Source organism: Colius striatus, chromosome 2 (genome assembly GCF_028858725.1).
Source record: "Colius striatus isolate bColStr4 chromosome 2, bColStr4.1.hap1, whole genome shotgun sequence".
Classification (NCBI taxonomy): domain Eukaryota; kingdom Metazoa; phylum Chordata; class Aves; order Coliiformes; family Coliidae; genus Colius; species Colius striatus.
In genome coordinates this window covers 47,423,003-47,448,284 of record NC_084760.1, presented here as the reverse complement: position 1 = coordinate 47,448,284, position 25,282 = coordinate 47,423,003, and the positions used below count along the sequence as shown (strand labels likewise).

General features: G+C 41.1%; 1 protein-coding gene across 14 annotated transcripts in view; it reads right to left on the bottom strand.

Moving 5' to 3' along the window:
* DTNB (dystrobrevin beta) overlaps positions 1-25,078 on the bottom strand; it is a 227,257-nt gene extending 202,179 nt beyond the window's left edge. For 12 of the 14 annotated variants that reach the window (XM_061990290.1, XM_061990286.1, XM_061990291.1 and 9 more), the window contains exons 1-5: positions 24,933-25,078; positions 24,151-24,229; positions 6,716-6,783; positions 3,513-3,593; positions 1,530-1,743 (exon numbers count right to left, since the gene is read on the bottom strand). In XM_061990290.1, coding sequence (XP_061846274.1) covers positions 1,530-1,743; positions 3,513-3,593; positions 6,716-6,782 — 362 coding nt within the window. In that variant the 5' untranslated portion in view covers position 6,783; positions 24,151-24,229; positions 24,933-25,078. Of the gene's footprint in view, positions 1-1,529; positions 1,744-3,512; positions 3,594-6,715; positions 6,784-24,150; positions 24,230-24,932 lie in introns of those variants that run through there. The other 2 variants (XM_061990287.1, XM_061990298.1) reach the window with 2 other exon arrangements.
* Positions 25,079-25,282: the final 204 nt, after the last annotated feature.

Sequence of the window (25,282 nt, the reverse complement as noted above, 5' to 3'; positions counted from 1 at the left end):
TGGGGAAGACACTAGTCAGATGTTTGATTCATCTGCCTGTTTGGTGGAATGCTAATAACTTCATGGTGCCACCACCAGCACCATGCTGTAAGAAGTTACTGCACTATGTGCACTCAGGTCATCACACAGCTACCTTGACCTTGCAGTTTTGGTGCAGATGTGTTTGCCATGTTGATAAAAATGAATGTCTGCCATGTTGATAAACTCCTGGAGAGGGAGCCTCAGCCACATCACTACTCTTATTCCTGGCTCTCCCACTGCTTCTCTCTCCAATCCATCTGCCAGAAAGAAGAAGCCAAAGGGAAGCCATTGTACTGTGCTGGGATCAGGCGTGCTGCTTGGGTTCCAGAGAGGAAGAACTTGCAGGGTTAGGGGCAGTGAGGGAGAAAAATATATTTCCAATCTTTTCAGCCAGATCCCCAAAACATGTCCAGCTTTCAAATTCTCTACTTTCTTTTGTGATCTGTTTCAGGATAACTAAAGACATCAGTTAACCCTTACAACTTGTCTCACAACTAATATCAAATTGGAACTCAAGAGAAAAATACACATTTGATTCTGTTGTCCTAACAGTCTTCCTGCTCTGAGCTTTGTGTTGGTCTTAGCTGTCCTTGGCAAGTCAGGGATTGTTCTGAAGTCTTGGACTTTTCTGGGGCAAAACCTAGTTTCTGTTTGGTGGCAACAGGAAGTCACATTAGGAAAGGATCCAAGTCTGGATATTAAAAACAGAACAACTATTGGGCATATTTGGTGCTTCAGATTTGTCTTAGGTAAAACGCAGTCTCTGCAACAACGTCCTGGCCCTAAGCAGTTCTCTACTGCCAGGAGAGAGTGTAAAAGCAGAACAGAAGGTAAGAATGAAACAATAGCTGACTGTGAGAAAGATTTGACAAAATTCAGGAAGTGCTAAACAGTGGTAAAGATTTGCAGTCGCTACTCAGAGAACCCACAGATACACATCTTCACGTGAAGACTTGCAGACCATATCCTGAAGAAAGAAGCTGCAAAAAAAAATGGACACAGGGAAACGGCTAGATAGCACCCTGAACATGAAATCAAACTTCTTTCAGCCAAGATATGAGAATTAGCCCTTAAGGAGTCACAGCTCACTAGAATGGGGTGCAAGTTGATTGTCACAAAACAAGGCAGCATTATAAAATAGTCTTGTTGATCAAGACTCAATAAAACATTCATTTTTTTAAAACAGTCCTGTACCATCATGCCCTATCACCGTCTGCAGAACAGTTTCACTTCATTTCAGATCCTCTGCTTACAGCAGCCTGCAGATTCCAGAAGCACTAACTCCTCCTTCTTAAGAAAGCAATTTAAGACAAAGCATTGCTACTGTGACCATGTAAATCTCTGCAGGCACTACAGTGATATTAAATACACGTGTGTATGTGCAACACATCATTTCATGAACTTGAGAAATAGCATGCAGTTTGCCAGAGACTCATGCAGTTGTTGGCAGCATTCATCTAACTAAAAGAGAAAATTAGTTTAAGAATACAACTAGAGGAGTTACTAGCCTGTCATATGCTGCTATCATGAAGTTGAGGAGGAGGCTGATGGATTGCTCTACACTGATTTGGTGAGTAGAAGGAAGGCGTTTGTTTAGCTGGTAGTAGATGGATGAAATGATTGTTTCTAGTCGAGACACGTTGATCTCTGTGTTATGATCCAAAGTGTTAAGGCCATTATCTCGGAAGGCTTCAATCATATTCCAGATATCAACAAGATGAACTAAAAATAAAGGAAAAAAAATTAACTTCTATTCTGTCATGCATGCAAGCTTACTTTTATGGTACGGTTTCTGAATACTATGTTAGCTTTTATTTTGGAATGAACAGTTACTCATTTGTATTCAATGTGAGAGACTCTTGATATTCACACTCACAGCTCACATCAGCTAAAGCAACAGAGCAGCACCCGGACATTTCACATGCCTTTTGCTCCACCCTTCAACATCTGAGTGCTCTGACAGAAAAACTGTGTAAAGGAACAAAGTGATCTTCCATTATCATGCAGTGTGTTTTATCACAGTTTGAGATTTTCATTTGAGAAAGACATCAGTCGTATTCTAAATCCACTACAAATTGCTTACAGTAATTTTGAACATCCTCATGCTGACTAGTATTCAAGCAGGAACTTGATGTTCCAGTTAAACTATGACGGTTTCCAGTTGATCCAGTTGCCAAGTCCAGAGCATAATACTTTGTAAACACAGGTCTAGAACTCCAAATCTTTTCCCTAAATTACCCTGCGGTATCTTAGCACATATCTAAGAAGCGTTAACACTGCAGAGAAAAAGCTTTTCCAAACACACCGTAAGTAATCTGCAGAACCACATTAATTAATACTTTTCATAGTTTCAAAGCTTGAAAGGTATGCAAGATAGTGGGAGAAGACATCTAAGGATTCAACAGTAAACCATCGGTCCAAACTCAACATGATCCAACAGGTTCAAAAGAGAGACATACTTGCTAACTCCACAGCTTTTGTTATCTTCCTTATAAAATGGGTATCAAGTAAGATTGTGAACTTCAACATTTCTCACATAAAAAATACACAAAGATAAAAGACAAGCTACCTGTTCACACCAAGCATGCCCCTGGATCACCCTGCAGTCCAGAGATCATGAATACACAGCCTCATCTGTACGTACACGTATGGTGGAAGTTATCCAAGGCATATGCACAGCATCAGTGAACTGTGTCCAAAGTGTACAATGTACTATAATTATAGTACAATTTTTAATACTTCTCTACTGATTAAGAGATATCCATTCAAAAGTATGAATTTTAGACAAAATCTAACATTTTTCTATGGGAGTGAAAAGGCTGTAAGCCATCCACCAAACTAAAGGCACCGCAGTGCTGCCACAACCCAAGGGACGCACACACATACACTCCTCAGGATCAGCTGTGCTATGGAGGAGCTACAACTTGCAAGGTGCAGATGCACGTGTCCTCTGTAGGACTCCTCAGCTGTTCTCATGTCCTCTTCCACACCAGACAATTCCACTGCACAGGAAGGAGGGACCTATTCCTGCATACATTAGTCTTCTGCTTTTACTTTGTCCAATTCCACACTGGTAGCAGAATGCAAAGTAGTATCATGTAGTCACTCTTGGATCAAGTTTTGCTTTGGTAAGCTCTAAAAGGTCTAAGGACCATGGAAGTGTGAATTTTCTCATTCTCTGAAAAGTATGGTATGAACTAACAGAATTATTTAGTTGCTACATTTCACATATGCCACTGTGACCAGATCCAGACACTGATTATGCACCACCAAACTCCTTCCTGTGCCCAGCTGACAGGTGGTTTGTGGCACACCATGAAGAGGAGCTCAAACAGCTTGAGACTGCCTGCATTCAACACCTAGGGCAACTGAAATACACCAAGCTGGCTCATATAGTTTAATTTTTTGAAACACTAAGGAATAAAACTGAAGATACTATAAGAGCATCATGCATGAGAATGTTTTGAAGATAAAGCATAATTAGAACTTACGATTACATCTTTTTTGTACAAACCGCAGTTTACAGGCTGTTCGATACGTTGAAAGTCTGATGACATCAAAATTCTGTGCTCCTATGAATAAAGAAAAAGTTTGTGTTTTTCCTTCCTCTGTAACATTCAGTTTTGAGAAAATTACTTCAAAAATGGTATGAGTGTTTCTTCACATACACGGCTTTGTCACATGCACATGACAAAGATTTTTTTTTAAGTATTTCATGGTAAAGTGATTTTCACCAATGTATTATAAAGTGACCTACGTTTGCGACTGGCAGGAGTACCTTAAAAGGAAGCAAGAATTAAGTGGTAAGTGCATAAGGAAGAGGATTGCACTGATGTTGGAAGACACGTACACAAAAGGTAAGAGACAAAAAAAACCCCAGAGGGTTGGGTACTACTACCACCATCTGCACTGCAGCCCCACCAGGAGCATGCTTTTGGTCTCCCAAAGAGGTCCACATCGGGTAAGAAGCAGAAGAAAAAGCACAGAAGAAAAACTTTCCACTTACAGCTTTGTGCTACACCTTCAAACAATACCACATCATGACAGATTCGAATCCTACCATCCGTCACTAGTTTGTACCACATCTACCAGTTTTACCAATGCGTTGTAGCGTTCAGAGGAAATTTCAGAAAGCTGTGTTAACCCTCTGCCAAACAGACCTGTGCTTCTCCTATACTGATCAAAGGAGATGACAAATGATGCTAGTTTAAAGTACAATATCAATTGCTTGGATCCTAATTTGGAATCAGACAACAAGTAAAGACTTGAAAATCTTATTAATCGTAAACCAAAATGCCTTTTCAATGACTTGCATTTTAACAGCATTACCAACTACCTCCTATAATCAATGTAGTTCTACGGTGTAGTCTGCAGCAATGGCATGGAAGCACATGGCTCTTGTGCCTCTTGTATTGACAAAGGAGTGCATAAAGAAGATCTGCTGCAGTTTGTCACACTGCTCTCCAAAGCTGAGGCCTAGACAAGTAGAGAGCTAAGAATCCACAATAACTGTGACTTATAGAATTCAGACTTATAAAAGATACTTAAAAACAAAACAACAAACCCACATCGTCCTGAGAAAGACACCCGATGGCTACATTAGGGGGGCTTGCTCAAAGGTGGCAACTTATTCCCTCCTACATTCTGAATTCAGAAACTAACTGGCAAACACCTCATTTGAATTACCTTCATGTGTTTACCCACTGACTCATAGTTGCAAATTTAAGAAAGTGTTCTTGTCTTCTAGATATTTCAGTTTCGCAAATACAGTGCCAAAGCACCTGCACACGTTCCAAAGCATTGGCTTGTTCCTAGAGACCTACGTACCGTCTCTTGAAAGTGACACACAAGGATTACTTCTCTTCACCACTGACGTGGAATGGGAGGTGAGAAGACTTGCATAAGATTAGCAAGGAGGCTGACCCATTTCCTAATCCAAGGGTCCCCACAACAGCTTACCAAAGAGTGGCACCAGACTGGCCAACATCTGAGAAGTGTTCTGCTTGATACTGTGGTGCAAACTTCAGTGGGTTATTTCACAGAATTATGTTTAGAAAACTAGTCTCTGATATATTTGGAAGCAGCCAACAAGTCAAAAATTGACAATCCCATTAATATATTTCATTATCCCATATATCCCACTGATATATTTCAGGAAAGTATTTGGCTAAGTAATATAAACCGGAGTAGTTGGATCCCAGGCTACAAAAAAATAGCTCATTCTGGATTTTCTATGCAATATTTTATCAAAGCTCTCACTTGTGGGGTTTTTTTTTTAGATCAGCAAATTTCTATGTTGACCAACAATAAATGGTCACTGAAAGCATCGGTTTTACACATTGCACATCTACTCTGTGTATGAAGCTCTCCTAGAAAGAAAAATATTTATGTGTTGACTTTGTAGTAAAATATTCCACCACAGGACAGGTAAAGCTTGAAAACCTTAGATTTCTCAGACTGATATGCTTAAAGAGCCTTACAGAGGAAGGTGGTTGGTAAGGTCTACCCATCAGCATTTTCACTCACAATGAACAGTAAGAATCACAGCTGCAAAAAGAGACATCTTGTGTAAAGATAATCAGAATTCTGAATATCTTCAGCAATTTAGCCAAAGCTAAAAACTAGAAAGTCAATTTCTGGACTAAATGATCAAAAGATGACTACAGCCCTTTCAAGTGATGAGACAAATGCCATATTCTGATGTAACGGTCAAAACTACTGTCATGTGAAAAGGTTCTAATGAAGTTTCATCCAAGACATCATGCACAGTTCAGTCATCTTTGCTGCACAGAAGCAGAGAAGAACCAGAGATAAGGTGTACAGTTGGTTTGTATCACATATTGAACATGTCAAACAAGGACATGACTATAAATCCAAACACAAAGCGAGGAGGGAAGGTGGGAAGACATACTATCCAAGATGGGCCGCACATGAGAGGAAGTAGATAGAAAATAGCCAGGAATGAAAGTGTTCCTGAAATTACAAGATGCTTATAACCACAGTAAGAATGACACTCAGGAATCTCTTCTAACAACATAGCAGGAATATGGTATTGTTGTAAGACAGTCCTTCATCAGCCTGTAACTGGAATTATAGGGCATGGCTGCCTAACCTGGGCGCTGCTCTCAGCCCCCTGTTCTCATAGCAAAGTAAAATAACACTATGCCATGCAAATATACAATCTTTTACTTCTAAGTGCATGCACATTTTTAAAAGGCTATATCTCACTCCTTTAAATTACATTACCTCTGGATAGGGATTTGATTTCTAGTAACAATTACAGTCTCTTTCACAGAATGGTCCTGTACAAAAATCAACTCCCCAAGACCCCCTCAAACAAGCTTCTGAGTCACATTACCATTGTGGTGCCCTTTTTAAAAACATTTTTAAGGTAAAAGGTGATCTGTCTGTTCTTATTGTTATTTTAATAGTTGTCCACAAACTTTAAATATTTCCATATATAAGAAATGTGAATGCTACTTAAAATAAAAAGGAGCTTCACAAACCCAGAAATGAATGACATTTATGGCAGTTGTGACCCACCTCTTTTATTCTCCATCTGACCAGCACCCAAGCCATTTTTCACTAGATGAACCAGCATTCTTGTAGAAACACTATGTAAATGATGTGGTAAAACTATCACAACAAAGCTCTCAGTAAAGAATGACATTATGTCTTCAAATTTCTTACTTACTCATTTCCATGAACAGCTGTCTCTTCTCTGCCATTGTCCTCCTCCTCTTCCCACTCTCCTCAATCATTCTGAAGAAAAAAACGGCAAACACTGTTTGTGCTAGAATTTCTGTTACAAGAGCAACTTACTGGGGACAATGTTATTTTATCCCTCAACTGAAATAGGTTTATTATATTTTATAAATGAAAAAAACAGGAGAAATACAGACATCTCTTCATAATTATCATATTCTATAACAGAGAGATAGACTTTAGGCTTCTTGATACCATTTGGTGGTGCACAGTACGGGAAACATTAATTCTAAACATTTTAGTTGCTAATTTTAAGTTTGCAAAACTCAGAGCTGTATACACATATATAGCAAAATCAGGTGAAGAACTCCTTTCTCTTCAAAGAGATGTTGTTTGCAAAATACAAAGCAAGCAAGACCTCTCCCTAAGCAGCTGTGTCAATGCAGTGCAGAGCTCTACAGAATTGCGGTTTGGTGTGCACAAGGAAAAAACATATGACATTTCTTTCACTGGCTGACAGAGATGAACAACACTCCTTTTCTCTACCCAGGGTTTTTGTGGGGATGGTGATTTTAGGGGTGTGGAGTTGTGTTGTCTTTAAACAAAACTTGTAAGAATTCTTTCCACTTTGAAACCTCATGTCTAAAGTCAAATCATATCTTTCAAGGAAGTAAAGATCTTAATTATAATTAGAGTGAAAAGAAAAAAAAAATCAATGTATATTAGTCACACAGATCTCCCTTTCTTAGGAAAACTGATTCAAGCAGTGACAGCAACATAGTAGAACTTAGATTCCCAAGGTAAGGAGCCTCAGGGACAGTTTAGTGCCTCTTACGGCTTACTTCACTATGTAGTCCTAAAAGATGCGAAATTTAAGTCAACTCCAGTGAAAAAAAAAACCAGCAACCTCATTAAATATCAGTGTAAAGTTTCACCTTAATTACATCATTCTTTTGTTACCATCTTATTAAATATGTTTAAATTATTAAAAATAAAAAGACATGCAAATTCCAAACAATTCTTTCACAAATTAGACCAGAAACTATCTCCAAGGGAAGCAGCCAGCTCACCCTCATACAACACAGTAGGACAGATTTCATCAGGCTTAAATGTCAACCAAGGAAAAGCAAGTCATGTCTTGGCACTTCATGTACATTCCCTGATTAACAGCTTCCCTAAGCAGTTGGCCACTGCCTGTTAATGACTCCGGTGAAGATCTCACCAGTACTCATCTAGAAAGCTAACAAAACCTTTTTTTCTTAACTGCTCACAAAAGGAAAGTAAGTGTATGGTGGTAGAAAGCAATTTGCAAATATATTTTATTTCCTTCTATTTTCCTACTTTAGAAAGTCATAGAATAGATTAAGGATCAATGTGCTTCTGTATTTTATGGGGAGTTTTAAAGGAAAAAACCTCAACAGTATTTTTGCAGACACACAAAAGCTGGGACTTTTCCCAGCTTCCTAACATGAATTAATTTTATTAAGTTAAACACATCCATGCAATCGGAGTGTCCTTTGCAATGGACTAGCTCGAGCTGCACTGCACTATGGACTGAAGCAGTTGTTCAAAGAGACAGGCACTGGAAAGCTTTGCTTGTATGATTCATTTTGTTCATCCACAAGTTCCAGCTATATTCACACAATGCCCCAAGCTGAAGAGTTTTTGGAAATAACTACTATTCTCTTTATTTCCTCATCACATGAAACATGCATGCCCTCTTGAAGAATGCCAGGTACCATACCAGCAATTAGCTTTATTTCAAGTGCTGACTCTTGCTGTAAATTCCACAACAGATGGACTCCAAGAGGTAGATTAGTTATTTGATCTTTTAAACTGGTTTTAGTAGAGACTACTTGATCAAGACATAAGGGACAATACCACTTTAATCTTCTGCACTACCAGAAAAATAATCATGATAATATTAGATCTTCTGGTCCTTGGGCTTTGGGTGCACGTGCTTCTCCTTCCCCCATACTAGTCCCTTGCTTCCAAATCCCTCTCGTTTTTCTGCAAAGCTGGAGCCAGTCTCTGGGGAACTTGCCTCTGGCAAGACAGAACGATACTAGAGATACTATACCTATCATTTCTCCTCGCAATTACCTCCTGGAGCCCATTGATGCCAACCGAACCCACAAGAGAGGCTTGTAGTGTTTTCACAAGGCACAGCAACGTGCAAACAACCAGCAAAAGAACGCACATGACAAGACCAGAGGCTGTCATTCTCACCACCACTCAAGAGGCTATGCAAGTGGCACATAACAGGCGTGGGGAAAGGACTGAAGGCAAACATGAAGCAGGGTATGAGGCTAACATTGGATAGTGATGGCTGCAATTAATTTTGTTGCTGTCTGGTAATAGTTACATTTAAAATCATGATATTCCTATGACATCAACCTTTTTCCCTACATACATTTCATTGCCCTGCTGGTGTCAGGATTTTATTTTCTTAAGAGGCTGTCGAAGCTGCATGGACCATGGTCATAGAACACTACCATACATAATTCACAGCTAAGTGGGTTAGACTGACCAATATATACTTTTGATATTTTAAAGATGCTAGCATTACACTTCACGCCCTCTGCGAGGCAAATGAGTGAATTATCTGTTCAGCAATGTTCTTGAAATGAGATCTGAATAAGTGAACTGGTCTCTCCACAACTCCACAAGTGCTGCAGGGATAGATCAACAAAGCCTGATTAACCCATAGCTCAGGAATTCTCTTGTATGGATTTTATAGGTATGGCCTCAGGAAAAATCACATCCTAAGAAACGTCTTAGGACCTCCTCCAAGTTTCTTTACTTTCTTGAAGGATGCAAAAAGATATGAAATGTTCATTATGCTCAGCAATACAGTATGTGATCACCAAAAAACCCAACAAATGTTACTACTTAGATTCAGAAGCTCTCCTGTTGATTCTTTCCTGATATTATCTGTGAGGGGGCAAACATCTAGGAAATATCTTTCTGGGTCAGAGTTAAACGTTCTAACAACAGAGTGGAAAGAAACAAGATAAGCTATCAGATATTTGGAAAAGGTGTAGAAATTACATCAATTATATGAGAGCCATTAGAATAACTGACAAATTTTAATATATTTTTGAATGTAATTAAAGCCTGAGCAATCAGATACAGAAGGATCCCTTACTGATGAAGCAGAGAAGAAAGATGGAAAGTCTACATTCACCTTCACATTTTAAACCTATCTCAAGTGCAAAACAGGAATGAACTAGAATGAATTCTCCTTTAGAGAAGAGGAGACTGTAGGGGGATTTCAATATTTACAAGTATATAAATGGTGGATGTCAGGAGGTTGGGGCATCACTTTTTTCTATTGTAGTAACAGAACAGGGTGTAATGGAAAGGAGCTGGAACACAAAAAGTACCATTTAAACATAGGACAAAACTATTTCACTGTGAGAGTGAGGGAGCCCTGGCACAGGCTGTCCAGGGAGGGTGTGGAGTCTCCTTCTCTGGAGGTCTTCAAGTGTCACCTGGACACGTTCCTGTGTGACCTGATCTAGGTGGACCTGCTTTGGCAGGAGAGTTGGACTAGATTATCTCTAATAGGAGATAAAAGGTCTGTTCCAACACCTACCATTCTATGATTCTGTAATTCTAACTAAAACCAGAATAACTGCAGTTATGTCGAGGATGCAAATTAGAGGGCTCAACATCAGAAAACAAGAGAGGTAGACTGTAGTTTGTTCTGCATTGTTTATTTTGTTGGGTTTGTTTGTTTGTTTGTTTAAGGGGGTGGGGATGTTTGCTTTGCCTTTTTGGGGGGGATTTTTTTGGTGAGAGGTTTTCATGTTTGTCTGATTATGAGTTGGGTTTTTTTACATTTTTGGCATAATACATGAGAAAAGAGCCAAGAAAGATGCATGGCTCGAAATGACAAGGCATACAAAAATTCTCAAGGTGTATGCTCATGTTACAACCAACAAACATCGAGAAAAAACACTCAAATAAATATACATGCCAACAGAGCACAATGTGAATGCACTGGGGCTTCTCCAGTATCACTCTACATGTTTATATCAGTACCTATGAAGCATTTATTTCATCCAGTTTTGTCATTCACATTTTATGATGAGCTGCTTCTAAAGATTTTATATCTCCCTCTTCATTCTTCAAAACCCCAACAGACTGGCAACACTTGGGATAAGTGCTATACATAGGCCAGTGCCTACTTTGAGAAAATAGTCTTGCATTTCTGTGCTCTCTCTTTAGAGTACGCTGACATTTTAAATATGTTCTAGCTATACAGCATACTCTGTACAATCACCCTATGCCAAAAAAGTTCCAAGTCCATGCCTACAGTAACCAGGCACTATATTGCTACAAAAAGGATAGCGGCAACATGCACCTAAATCTCTCTATACATCGCACTGTCAACTGAAGAAAGTTCTTACATGCTCAGAAAATATCAGCTTTGGACCTGAAGAGTTCTGTAACAGTAATTCAGATAAGTTTGTTGGACTTCAGTCATAAAAAGAACTTGGAGAGGGATTTAGAAGAAGAAACACACTTGATCATGCTTAAAAGCCTTTATTATTTTATTGCAAAGGTCTACTAAGAGAATAACAGCATACTCTGAGCCAAACCCAGCTTGCCAATGCAGTATCACGTCTCCAAAAGGAACCCAAAGCAGACATGCAGTGAAGAATAGAAGGATGGGGCAAGCATAGAGAAAAACTTCACAAGAACTTCCTGAAGTTCTAAAAGTTTGCAGTGCCAAGACTTGCTGAGCTAAAGCAATTCTCTGTATTTAATAACCATCAATAGCTTTCCACACCTTCTCCTACTCCAAAAAATAAAAGTGTGCTTGTCCATTTCCTGCCCACAGGCTTTTGATAGTCACAACGATGCAGCAAAAATTCCTGAGCAAAAAATTCATAGCTCACCAAATCACCTCCCTGGATCTTCTTGCACCTCCCTCCTCCTATCAGATTCACAGGCCTCCTAGTTCTACTGAGAGATCCAGAACCATAGAATTATTTTGGGTGGGAAAGAAGTCCAGCCATTCCCCCAGCAGTGCCAAACTCAACACTAACCCATGTCAGCTTCACAGGTTTGCAATAGCTACAGGGATGGGGACTCCACAACCTCCCTGGGCAGCCTGGGACAGGGGCTGACAACCTCTCAGGGAAAAAGTTCTTCCTCAGCTGCAATCTAAATCTTCCCTGGGGCAACGTGAGGTAGTTTCCTCTTGTCCTGTCACTTGTAGATTAGGAGTACAGACCAATCATCCCCCTCCAGCCACAATCTCTTGTCAGGGAGTTGCAGAGAGCAAGAAGGTCTCCCCTCAGGCTCCTCTTCCCCAGGCTGAAAACTCTCAGGGCCCTCAGCCCCTCCCCAGCACACTTGTGCTCCAGCCCCTTCCCCAGCTCCGCTGCCCGGCTCTGGACACGCTGCGGCCCCTCAGTGTCCCTCTGGCAGTGAGGGGCCCAACACTGAACACAGCACTCGAGCTGCCGCCTCACCAGGGCCCAGCACAGGGGACAGCCACTGCCCTGGGCCTGCTGTGATACAAGCCAGGGTGCCACTGGCCTTCTTGCCCACCTGGGCACGCTGCTGCCTCATCTTCAGCTGCTGGCACCAACCCCCTCCAGGCCCTTTCCCTGTGGACAGCTTTCCAGCCCCTCTGCGCCAGCCTGGAGCGTTGCCTGGGGTTGGTGGAGCCCAAGTGCAGGATCTGGCACTTAAGGAAAAATCAATCACCATTCACTCTTTCCACAACATTCATGATTTTATGTATCTCCAAAATGGCTCCTCTCAGCTGCCTCTCTTACACACTGAGGAATCCCAGCTGATTCTTCATTCTTTGTACCAAATGCACAGTGTGATTCCTCATGAGCCCAAATCGGCACGCACACATAAAGAAAGCTGAGCTGCCAAGGAAGGGCCAACCAAGAGGAGTGATAAGTGTCTGTAACTTGGAAAAGCCTAGGATGGAAAATCACAAGAGACTGAACAAGGAAGCGAGAAGTCACAATGAATATGGAACCACAACTTTGCACAGGAATGACTGGAATGGCCATGAGTAGCAACACAGAACACCCAGGTTATTTGACTTGGACAAACTGAAAGATGAGACTTAAGGATCAAAATTGCTACAGATAGCAGGAAAAAAAAAAGTGCTTTTGTAAAATAAAGCAACTGTGAATTTACGTTATTCTCTCTCCATGATATATAATATTAAAATGCACTTCTTCTTCCTGTAGCTTTTGACACAAGCAGCTGCATGCTGCCTGAAGGTGCAAATGCCTACAACCATCAGAGCTTGCAGCTGAAGAATCCATGAAGAAATCAATACAGACTCAGAAGATGAAACTAGGAGGGGGTTTTAACACAGAACTACTCCAAATACTTAATATAGAACTGCTATACAGAACTACTCTAAGTACTAGACTTTTATAAAAACAACAGTAAACACTATCTTAAGGCATGCATTTGAAGGGGAATGGCCAAGACTGAAAGGGAAATGTTAAAACCTAACTTCAGTGTTTCTTCATGCACAATTTTAAACTGCACACACAAATACCAAAAATGCCAGACAGCTTTCTGTGGTTTTGGACATAGAACAAGAAGCCCAACCTCCATCCAGTCTGAGACTTTGTAATGCCAGACAGTACAATTTTCTCCTACAGACAAGGTCTGGTGATTTCGTACTTCTTCCCTCATTTCCTGCCTTCTTCCCTCCTTTACTCTAAATAGTCTGTGAAACTCTGAATAATTATACAGAAAAAGCAAAGCTCTCCAAAAGGTCTCATTTGCCAGCAGAGATACTTCAACTTCTTGAACACCAAGCACTTTCAGATACAGACAATACTCCTTGCTATTTGTATAAAGGTAGAAATCAAAAACCTCCGAGTTTCACAGAAAACTTAAATATTCTTCATTAGGTTCAGAGGTGTTATATTTTAATTATTCTGAAAAGGATGGATTTTTCTTTAAAGGTCAAGGTTAACACTGTATTACTGAATTCTGTCATCTCTACAGGCCTTCTGTATGACCAAGAAACCTGCAAAATTCCACTGCTGGAAATTTGTAGGGATGTGGTTTTTGTTTATTTTAATTACAAACATGAGAATGATCATACTGCCTCTGACCAAAAGTATGATTTCTCATAATCTTTCTGCTTCTTTTAGCCTCATTACTGGTTAGTTCCATTTTATGCTTCCTCCTGCCTCTACCCATTTCTGTATTGGGCATGACACAAAAAATCCTCATACATCATTTATTTTCTAGGCAGAAAAATTTGAAGACTAGCTGTTTCTTGCTCATACTTCTGACTGATCTTCTTCTACCACTCCTTTATTTGTTCCATCAGTGCTTTCAGAGATGACAGAGAAACAGAACACAATATTCAATATGTAGGCATGCCACTGCTTTATGCAGCAGCAACAGCAACACCCTTGTTTTCTTTTTTTAAAAAAGACTATTATCATTACTAGAATATTAAAAATATTTTTAAAGATTATTAAGTTTTTTTTCTGGACCATGCCTGAGCATTGCTCTGAAGCTTTCACAAAACTATAATGAAGCTATTCCTGAGGGACAGATTAGTGTTGAAGAATATATTTGCATAACTTTACATATCTCTACCTTAGACAATAAAGGAGGAGATACAATTAAATCGTTAACAGAATTGCTATCAGTCCTTCTAAACTTAAGAATTGGCTTGTATTTTATCATTTCCTTCAGCAGACCCCTCATTTCACCTTCTGACCACTTACCATTTGCTGTCATAAAAAAATGTACAATCACAACAAAGTTAACCTGGGGATGGTGAGACAATAAGGAATTGATCTCTGACTTTTCAGCTTTATTTGCCTTCTGCCCAAAACCAAAACCTTGCTCTTACACTAGAAAAATGGTTTTTTTCTTACTCCGATCCTACACTGAGGCACTCTTAGCAGTATGACAACTTGTTACCCTGGTTTTGTTTTGCTTTCCCAACTCCAGCGTTTTCCAAATTAGAAAGCTATACTGCATGATACAAAACAGAGATTACCTATCTTGCTGTTAAAAAGGCAAAGAAGTTATGGTCCAAGTAAATATTATGCTCACAACTGACTCAAAAGAAAAATCAGGTCTAGAGATTGCTTCAAGTGCTAAGACCAACAGATTTTCTAAATGTATAGAATTGGTGTATGTCTAAATAACTGACACTGGAATTTAATTTCTTTAGCTTTAATAACACTTAATTCAACTTGAGGCTGAAACTTCCAGTGCTTAAAGAAATACATCTGGACACAAACTATTCTGTACAGTCACCAGTGTCTTTAGAGCGGAAAACCTAAAATCTGATAAAGAGGTGAATTTCACACACAGGTGTTTCATGAAGAACATCCTGTTCTGCTGTTCTAGCAAAAGCGGTATCATCAAATAACTCAGCTTCCAGTCACAGTGATGAGACAATGAGTCTACATGGACTGTCCTGGATGATTTCCATAGGTATTTCTTCCTCAAAAAGCTTTTTGTAACCTTTAGCAAGCCAGAGAGAACACTTGCATTACAACAGCTCTTGCTTCACTTAAGGAGAGGACTAAGAGTAGGTTCAATCTAGAGCATTTTTGCCTTAAAGGCTCTTAAAAACAACTGCAGTTGAATTTGCAGGCCAGAGCAAAATCGTTCTGGCTGGATGTCTCCCAAAGACTCAAAGTTAGTTCTGGTTTCGGTCTTCATGTCAGTTCTTACTGTGATATCACGGGCTAAATTTACATTCACCACCTCAGGTGAAAGTACAGAAAGCTTTCTAGAGAGTATCCTAGTGCTCTGTATTTCACCGAGTTAGATTTGAGCAGAATTTCCTCCCTGCAGTAACAGAACAGTGCTTGAATTTAAAGTAAGAATTATGCTGGTTCCACAGATTATATTTCTGATTTTGTCAAGAGGTAGCAGCTCTGTTTAAGGAAGAAAATCTGACTTTATTAAGAGGAACCCAGTAATTGCGAAGAGTTTGTCTTATGTGGCAGTTATATGTACTGACTACACTCCACAAGTCGTAAGTATCATAGACTAGTAGGAGTTGGCAGGGCTCTGCAGAGCTCATCCAGCCCAAGCCCCTGCTCAAGCAGGTTCCCCTCGGTCAGAGGGTACAAGAACATGTCCAAGTGGGTTTGGAAACCTCATCAGAAGGAGACTCCACACCCTCCCTGGGCAGCCTGGGCCAGGGCTCCTTCACCTCAACACCAAACAAGTTTCTCCTACTGTTCCAGAGGAACTTTTTGTGTAACAGCTTATGTCTATTATTCCTTACCCTGTGACTGGAGACTACACAAAAAGGTGTCTCAAGCAAGTATACTGAAGCTGAAATCAGAAAGGGAAGTTACTGCTGCAGCCAGCACCCATCACCATGCAGATGGCCTTTGCTGATCTAACTGCAGCGATATCGAAAGTAAGCCGTTACAACCTGCTCCAATTTCAACTTGTTCTATCACAATACATGTGTGCTCAACTTGCATTTCTAAGTGTTCAGGTTACAGGCTGAGGCTGCTGAAAAATGGGAGTTATTGTAATATTATAATTTATTTTTACTTATACGTAAGTGTGTGTATGTATCTGTATGTCCATATCTGTAAGAGAGGATTTTTTCTGCAATGGCAAGACTAGCCTCAAGTCCCATGAGAAATTTTAGTTCAAAATGCCTATTATTTACAGTGTTGAGAATCAGCAGGGAACTATCTGCACTGCAGTAAAATATTCACTGAAGAGATATCATTTATTTATTATTAAATAATGTTAGGAAAAAAACCCATTAAGTGCCAAGTTATTTGTGTATAGTTGTTGCAAAGTAACGTTCAGCCTGAAGTACAACAGTGTAAGATATAGTACCTTACAAAACTTGAGTTGACCATGTTCAATGCCAACCTTTAAAGAGTTGACTATTTCCCTTTATTCGTTCACCTTCTCCCTCTTTCAGTAGTACAGTAACACTTTGATTGCTCCATTGGTAACCTCGGTAACAGAGTTAAAGCTAATTTAAAACTTCCATACCAATAAATGTGGGGAATTCTACAGTCTGTCACCATATCAAACATCTTCAAAAGCACCATAAATAAAAATATTTCTCTTTTTTTTTCTTTTCCTGTTTACATTCCATTCTTCTATTTTGTAGCTCTCTGTTTTCCTTACCTTCAAAAGCTCTCTCCCACATGCCCGACACACAGGTGCATGATGACAGTGCTAACCAATAACCCAATGCTATCAATAAAATGTAAAATCTACTAATGTTTTCCCCACGCCTTGCTCCAGTAGGTTCAGCCACAGGTGGCTCTGGACTGCACAGCTCTGTGTTTCTCGATCACGTGCATTGCTTCAGCATCGAACTGAACACAAGCCCCTCTGAAGACTGTTAGGCCAATACTACAGGACCTATCTTAAAAGGTTTCGCTCTTCTTGGAGCTCATCAGCTGTAGGTAACGGCCTAAATAAGCAGCATTTCATCTTCAAAACAAAAGGAGGGAGACAGTCCGTGTCATTAGTTTCAGCTAACATGGAATCCCCAAAGATTGGTTGCATTCTCTCATCTCCCTCTCTGCCTATCCAAAATCTCTGATGCTTACTCATTTCTTTGTTTTCCATCCTCTTGGTTCCTATTCCAATATTCCTTTTATCAGTAGTCAAACATTAATACATGTAACTGACTGAAAGTATTCCTTCATTCCCCTATGTCTCTTACTAGAAAAAAGAAAGTGATCTAGAAGTTATTTCAGGGGGACACATCTAATGCACTTTGACCAGAACTTATGAAGACAAGAGAGAAGCCTTTTATAGTTTTAGGCAAGTAGACTGGCAATATCTTCCTTTAAAGCAGATTTTAACCATTTCTGGTAATTCTCCTAGTTTAACTTCACATTTGAAAGTCTGTTCCCATCACTGTACAGAATAAGTAACTGAAGCATATGCAGTTGTGCACCAAAGTAGTAGAAATACTTTAAAAATGTTACTTTTGAATCTACAGAAACAGGAAGAACAGAGCATCTTTGAGCAATAACATGCATCTTCCAGTAGTGTCGTTTCCTAAAAACATAAATGTCTGCATCTTTTATAGATGTTAAAAATAAAGCTCTCTTACAAGTATGGGACTCGAATGCTTGCAGAAGATATTTACAAGTTGAAACTGACCAGTCTAGAAGAAGGGCATAAGTAAAAAACAAACTCCACTAGACAAGAGAATGGGTTATAACTTTGCAGTGAAATTCTATACAAGTTGATGGTTTCTTTCAAAAAACAAATAAATAAATGTAGTGGATCAAAATCTACTCTTGACAATTTCACAAAAATATGCACATATCATACAGTAAACGTTCTTGGAAATGAGTGAGCAATCAAGTAGTTTAGGGAAAAAATATAGTACTAAGTACTAACCGTTTCCCTACTCCATGCCTCGGTGCTTCTGTTCAAATGATAAGATTTTTTCCAAGGCATAAAGTGCCATCTGCTTTGTTCAGGACGTGGCATGCAGCAACATATCCTCAGCCAGGCTTTATTGCTTTCGTTTGCTGCCACAGAAAATAACTATTGCACTGCTCTAAGCCCCTCTATGACACCAGCAATCTTACCTTCCCATCTAGTAAAAAATTGATAAAGATTTTACTAGTTTAAAATGGAAAAAATAACAATATTTAATCATGAGTTTAATTTGAAGCCCTCAAAAGCTTTTAAAAAGAAGCTCCAGATCATCCTTAAGATGAAACAATAAAAATTCAAACCCAGGCAGAGCTCCAAACCACCTCAATTACTGTAACACAACAAGAGTTCACTTCATACATGTAAGTATTTGTTCAAGCCCAGAAGAGAAAATCCCTATCCTAAAGAATTTACAGGTCAGCAGCAAGACTCTAGATGGGCTGCTGAGACTGACAGCAGGCACTGTATGTTAGCAGCCTACTTCTTTGTGAAGGGTAAGTCACAAAACCACAGGAAGCTTTAAAAGATTACTATAAGGTATTATTTTAGGGACAAAGCAATATATATTCATTTTCAGTAAACAGGGAATTGTTAAGCATGGGGAGCAGAAAAACTGCAGGCTATTAAGGGCAACACTGGATGTTTAAACACATATTGCACAGTCAAACTACAGACAGGATGCGCAGCAGTCAGGATGCAAAGAGCCTAGAATGCAAAAATGTTTTTCTTGAGTAACTCTGATATTTCACTTTTATGGCTCAAAAGCCTGAGGAATAGAACAGGGTTTCACAACCTGCCGTTGATTTTGAGGCTTAAGTTAAAAGTAGTAGGTACATATAGTATTTACCACAAGCCTGCAAACAAGAGTAAGTTTAGCAGTTCAAGTTGTTTCCTTAAAATAAAGCAGTGTTAATGTTAGATAAGATAAATGAAGTATTACAGCATGATTTTCAAGCAAGAAGTTGGAAACATCCTAATCAATAGCCTACCTTTCCCTCTCAGGAAAGGAAGGCTCATCTTTTCTATCATATCAGAGGGGATTTTTGTGCAATCTGTGCTTCCCAGCTATTACAGTGTGACTCTTACAAAACCCTTTCTAGCTATTTTAATCTGCAGATTGCCAAAACTGCACAGGACAGGAATCTAAAACTGCCTTTTAGTCAAATTTACATATTTATTAGGAAATGTTTGGAACTGCATTTTTGCCCTTTTCTCTATTAAACTCGATGTGAAGATCAAGCACGAACAGAGGGAGGAATGCAGCACCTGCAGGGTAACATACGTGCACACACAGACAGGATGCAAACTGCAGTGTAGAGAACAAACACTGCTCTCCTCCCAGTCCAGCTACATCAGTGAAAGACAAAACCATTTTCAGTATCTGCCATCACCTCTAGTTCTCAATTGCTTGTTACTGTTTTCACCAGTCAACAGTAGTCCACCAAGACCTTCCTCTCCCAATTCCTTTGGGATATAATCACTGCAGGTTAAAAGTTTTAGCCCATCAAAACAAGTTGGCAGAACCTGTTCTTCTAGCACACCTGTAGAAATGGTTAATTCCTATAAAAGGGGAAAAGAAAAACACCTGGAAACACCAACTACTATCATAACTTAAACAGGGGAAAAAAAAAAAAGCTTACCCAAGCTTAATTATTTACCTCCTACATCAACTTAAAATGGAAACCCATCCTCACCAACTTCCCGAGTCTACAAAGTTGGGGTTTTTTTAAATGTTAAAAGTTATTAAAAAGGTCTAAAAGTATAGAATAAGGAATTAACATTAATCTAAACTTAAAAAATATATCTGCCATTTGCCAGAGCCAACAGGAAAATTAACATCTATCTAGTCCTGGGCACACGAAAACATTGGTTTTGTCTGTGGTGCCAGAAACACACCATACCACCGTAAAAAATTTGGCTGCACTCAAACTAGCTGCCAAAACCACCGACGTCTCCCTCCTACCTCTGTATTTCCTTTGATGTGATCATTCTATTAAAATATAAATGAATAAAAGAATAATGCACAATAATTAAAGGATAAGATCCCATAAGTACTGAAAAAAAAAAGGTAAAATGAATAAACAGAGACTACTGTTGTGCTTTTCACACGACATCCTGCATGTCCCCAAAGCACCCTCCCCCTGGCTACAACCCTGCCACCTGGGATGCATTAAGAGTGTGGGCAGCAGGTCGAAGGAGGTTCTCCTCCTCCTCTCCTCTGCCCTGCTGAGGCCTCATCTGAGTCCTGTGCTCAGTTCTGGGCTCTCCAGTTCCAGAGAGACAGGGAACTGCTGGAGAGAGGCCAGTGCAGGGCTACCAAGATGCTGAGGGGAATGGAATATCTGGGTGAGCAGAAAAGGCTGTGGGACCTGGGGCTGTTCAGCCTGGAGAAGAAAAGGCTAAGCAGAGGGTTCTCATTAACACAAGTATTTAAAAGGTGGATGTCAAGAGGACCGGCAACACTTTTTTTTTCCTGTAGTGTCCAATGACAGGACAAGGGCTAATGGACAAAAGCTGGAACACAAAAAGTTTCCCTTAAACATAAGGAAAAACTACTTTCACGTGATGGTGAGGGAGCCCTGGCTGCCCAGGGAGAGTCTGGAATCTCCCCTGGAGGTTTTCAAAACCCACCTGGAGGCATTCTGTGCAACCTGATCTAGGTGAACCTGCTTTAGCAGGGAAGTTGGACCAGATGATCTCTAGAGGTTCTTTCCAATTGCTACCATTCTGTGATTCTGTGATCTCCTCACGAGGTTGCTTCACTCTGCAAGCCGTATTACAGCTCTCAAGACTTTCAGGCTTGCTCATGTTGCAAGCTACTAAAAAAACTCCAACCAAACCATATTTTTGTTGCATGCATTAACAAATCCTTCAATGTGGGTACTTCATAGCACATCTACTTACCAATAACTTGCTGTTTGCTCTGCTGTCCAACCTGTAGGATCTCAATCACTGTTGCCCTAAGTCTCTTCTCCTAAATCTATTCCACTGATACAAAAAAAATAACCTACAAGCAGTAACACAGCATACAAGTTGCAACTGGCAACATCACCTCTCCCCTGCCTTCCATCTAACTTCCCTTTGCAGACTACATGAAAAAAAATCCCTTTTAGACTTTTAATTCAATACATCCAGCTCTACATGCTCCTCTACAGCTGTGCCCACATACACATCTAACAGGCAGAATTCTTATCAGCTTATTTTCCAGTCCTCTCTAAACCAACAGCATTCCAAATATCTGACTGCCTGTGGACACAAATGAAGTTTTTCCTTTCTTGAAGAAAACCAAACCAACTGTAAGACTCTTAACTGATCATGCTTGCCAGGATCTTCTGTAAAATGAAGAGCTTTTATCCCTTAGCTTTGTTGCTTTTCCTTTAAATTTTTAAATTTTTATTAGGGACTAGGCTCCCTCAACATTTGCTTTATGGCAAAACATCTTCCTCATTCCCCCATGTCCTCAATGACGTACAAAGGCAGACTTGAAAGGAGCAAGTCTGAAAAACTAAAAAACACCTCACACTTGCAAGTCAGTCAGTAACTACTGACAGTAGTCTCGGTGTTAAGTGTTTTGTAACTAAAGTACACACTTCATACATCCAGTCTTTTTAAAATTAGATACAAATTAGTACCTGCTGCCATAATTCCATTTATTTCCAAAGAGAAACAACTGGCCAAATAAAATTCCATCACAGAAATCACATAGTAAGATCTCCTACCATTTCTTCCAGAAGGAGGTTGCCTAAAAATTCTCATCAGTGAAGGTATTTTTATAAATCTGTATTGCTTAAGAACAATTGCTGATAAGTTAAAATACATTCATTCCTTCTAGTAGTCCTTGAAAGGGCATAGGACTGGAACAGACCCATGAAACTATTTAAATTTAGCCACAGTTTATCAGCAGAAACCTGTTTAAACACTAAACCAAACATACACAATACAATCATGATTTCTTCTCTGGTACTCAAGGAAAAAAAAAAAAGCAGTTAAGATTAAGTTAATGCAAGTATTATCAATCAAAGTCCTTATCACCCGATTAACATAACCCTGAAACCACAAAGCAAAAAAAGTAGCAGTGATAGGTAATGGGAAGAGAATCACCAGCTGGGAAACTCTTTCTGTTGATAGGTGTATTCTGTAACTACAGGGACAATGCCAACACTACAGACCACCAGGTCTGAGCCAAGAACTCATCTTTCTTTTTAAAAAGAGTTCTATGAAATTATTTGCAAAGACTGCCTCATTTAAATACATCACTTCTGTTCTGTAAAAGCTTGTCAAAGACTAGCCACATGAAGGACACAGAGCAGCTCCTGTGCACTTCAGCTAATTCAACTAATCCCCCAATTGCTAGATTAAACTTCAAGACCTCTCAGCTTGCTTGACATACCTCAGGTAACACAGAACCTGTAAGCTGTTACTTCTAATGCCATCCTGTGGTACTGTGGAACATCATTAAATTGATGGAAAAATGATGCATTTATGCTATTCCAAATGCCCTCATTCTCGCATTACAGCTCCTTCCTAAAGTTTTCTATACCATCCATCCCTTAACTTCTTAACAGATTGTATTATTACTGAAACCTCTAGGTTCTGGGCTAATCCAGATGCAGCTAATATATTCAGGTAACACAGACAACACAAAAAAAAATCAAAACCACCATTCTAAATAACCTATAGCCCAAGACAAGCAGCAGTCTGCTGCAAATGAACAGGGAGTTTGAGACAACACTGATCAGCCTGCCAATAGGCTAAATGCTGTCAGGACTCTGTATTCATCACAACAAGACCTCCCATGAACAATGAGGGTGTCACAGGGAACTTACATGGATGTTTACTGGTTGTGCCCTCTTAAATGTGAGATCACGTAGCAAGCAGGCAACAAACTCCAGCATCCCAAATGCTCCCAGAGCAGGGAGTTCCCTTCTTGGTTCTTGTAGCCCTTCATGGCTACAAAATTAAGATAAGACTCCTGTGTAGGATAATGATAAGAAGCAGAAAAGCAAAGAGGACCTAAATGAGACAATACAGTTAAGGCAATGACCTAAGCAAGCTGCCTCTGGACATCCTGGACAGATGAAAGCAAGAACTTAAAGAGTCAAAGGAATGATGCTGCTGGAAATATGACATTAAATGACTAGTCTGGAAAAAAAGTTCAGAAGAGACTGCAGCATAGGCAAGGGACAGACTTCACAAAATGTACACGTCCTCCTGAAAGAGGTTGCGGCTCCATCTGTCCTATACTATGTACAGTGAATAATTCTCTTCTTCACAGCTTCCACAATATGGATGTCTCCAGGTCAGTAGCATGTTTGCCCTTTTATTTAAATTCCCCATTAATCCAAAACATCCTTTGGAAAAGAAGAAACAAAAAGCAACAGTCCTAAAGCAGTGCTTTCAGGTTACCTCCTTTCCTTCAAGTGTGCTTGATGATACCATCTGGCAGCATAGTATCATATACACTTACCGGGGAATCAACAAAGCTGAAATGAGAAGGAAACCCAGCTCTTCAGTCCCGTTTCTGAACTTTTAAAACATGGAACTGAGACTTGTGACTTTGAACCACTGGTTCAGGCACGTGGGAAGTTTCATCACTGCACAGCCACACCAGATAGAGCATCAGTTTTAGGAGCCAGAGCAAAAAAAGTGAAAGTAAAATGCATTTTAAAAGGGTAATTCTGCACAACTACTGATGAAATCTAACTTCATTAACTTCCTGTGCTGGGCCCTGGTGAGGCCGCAGCTCGAGTGCTGTGTTCAGTGTTGGGCCCCTCACTGCCAGAGGGACACTGAGGGGCCGCAGCGTGTCCAGAGCCGGGCAGCGGAGCTGGGGAAGGGGCTGGAGCACAAGTGTGCTGGGGAGGGGCTGAGGGCTCTGGGGGTGTTCAGCCTAGAGGACTCTGATCACTCTTAGCAGCTCCCTCACAAGAGGCTGGGTAACTGAAATAACTTACATAAGTTTTTAAGTTCAATACCACAGGCAGTCACAAAAGATCACATTACCTGAATTACACTGAGAAGTCTCTCAGGACAACTTCCACTTTCCTGGGCTCAGCTCCTTCTTCAAACATTTAAAGACAGTCTAAAAAGAGGGGGGAAACAACCAAGTTTTTTTTCTTTTTTCCCAAGAAAGACATGGTTTTCCACAGAAAAATAACACACCTCTCTCACTTTCCAGTTTCAACTCTGCTTATGCTACTTTTGCCCTGATTGTGTCTCCTACTAATTACAAAGAAAGGAAGCCTGCAGATCCTGTGCCTATGTGAGCATCTGTCTGCTACGAGATGAAACAGTAAAACGCAGCCAACTCATTCGAGTGCCAGGACGGTTCCTGCTGCCAGCCCGGAGGCTCCATAAAGAGCAGCGACGACGGAGCGGGGAATAGGTAAACCTGCTGGGCTCTCTCCAGGATATCGGGCCCGTTTAGGGACACCTGAGACGGCAGTGCAGCTCTCCTCTACCCCAGGCCTCGCGCGGGGCGCTCGGCTCGCCATTCGTCTTCTCCAGGCCCGGAGCCCGCCAAACTCTGGCCCTGCACCCACTTTTCCCGAAGCTGATGCGAGGGTCACCAGCTTGGCGCTGCCGCCGAGACCTTGCAGGTAGAAGAGGCGTGCCCCTGGCCTGCCGGCCCGGCGGTCCCTGCGCCTTGCCCCGGCAGCGGCGGGGCTGGGACGCCCTCCGCCCCACAAGGCCCGGCACCCTCCCACCCCGCGGGCGGTAGCGGAGCTCGCAGCGGGCCCGCCTCGGCGCCGCTAACCCCCGCCTCCGTCCTGCCAAGCACGCACCTCTCCCGGGAGCGACGGTCGGGGGTTCCCGGGGCGCGGGACGCCCGGTGCGGACGGGCTCCAGCCGCTACCGCCCGCCACGCCGCGGCCGTCGCCGTTCGGCTCCACGGGCACGAGCGACCGAACGCCTCAGCCTCCCCGCTCCAACGGTCCCCGGCCGCCTCGCGGCACCCAGCCAATCCGAGCACGCCTCCGCAGGGGCGCGCGCACTCTCGCCAATCCCAGCCCGCGCCTGCCTCACCCCCCCCGCCTTCGCAGCCGTTATCCAGTCAGCAGCCGAGGCGGCCAGCCCCGCCCTTCCCGCAGCGCCAGACACCGCCTGGCCGCCGGTCACGAGGCGGGCGCTTCTC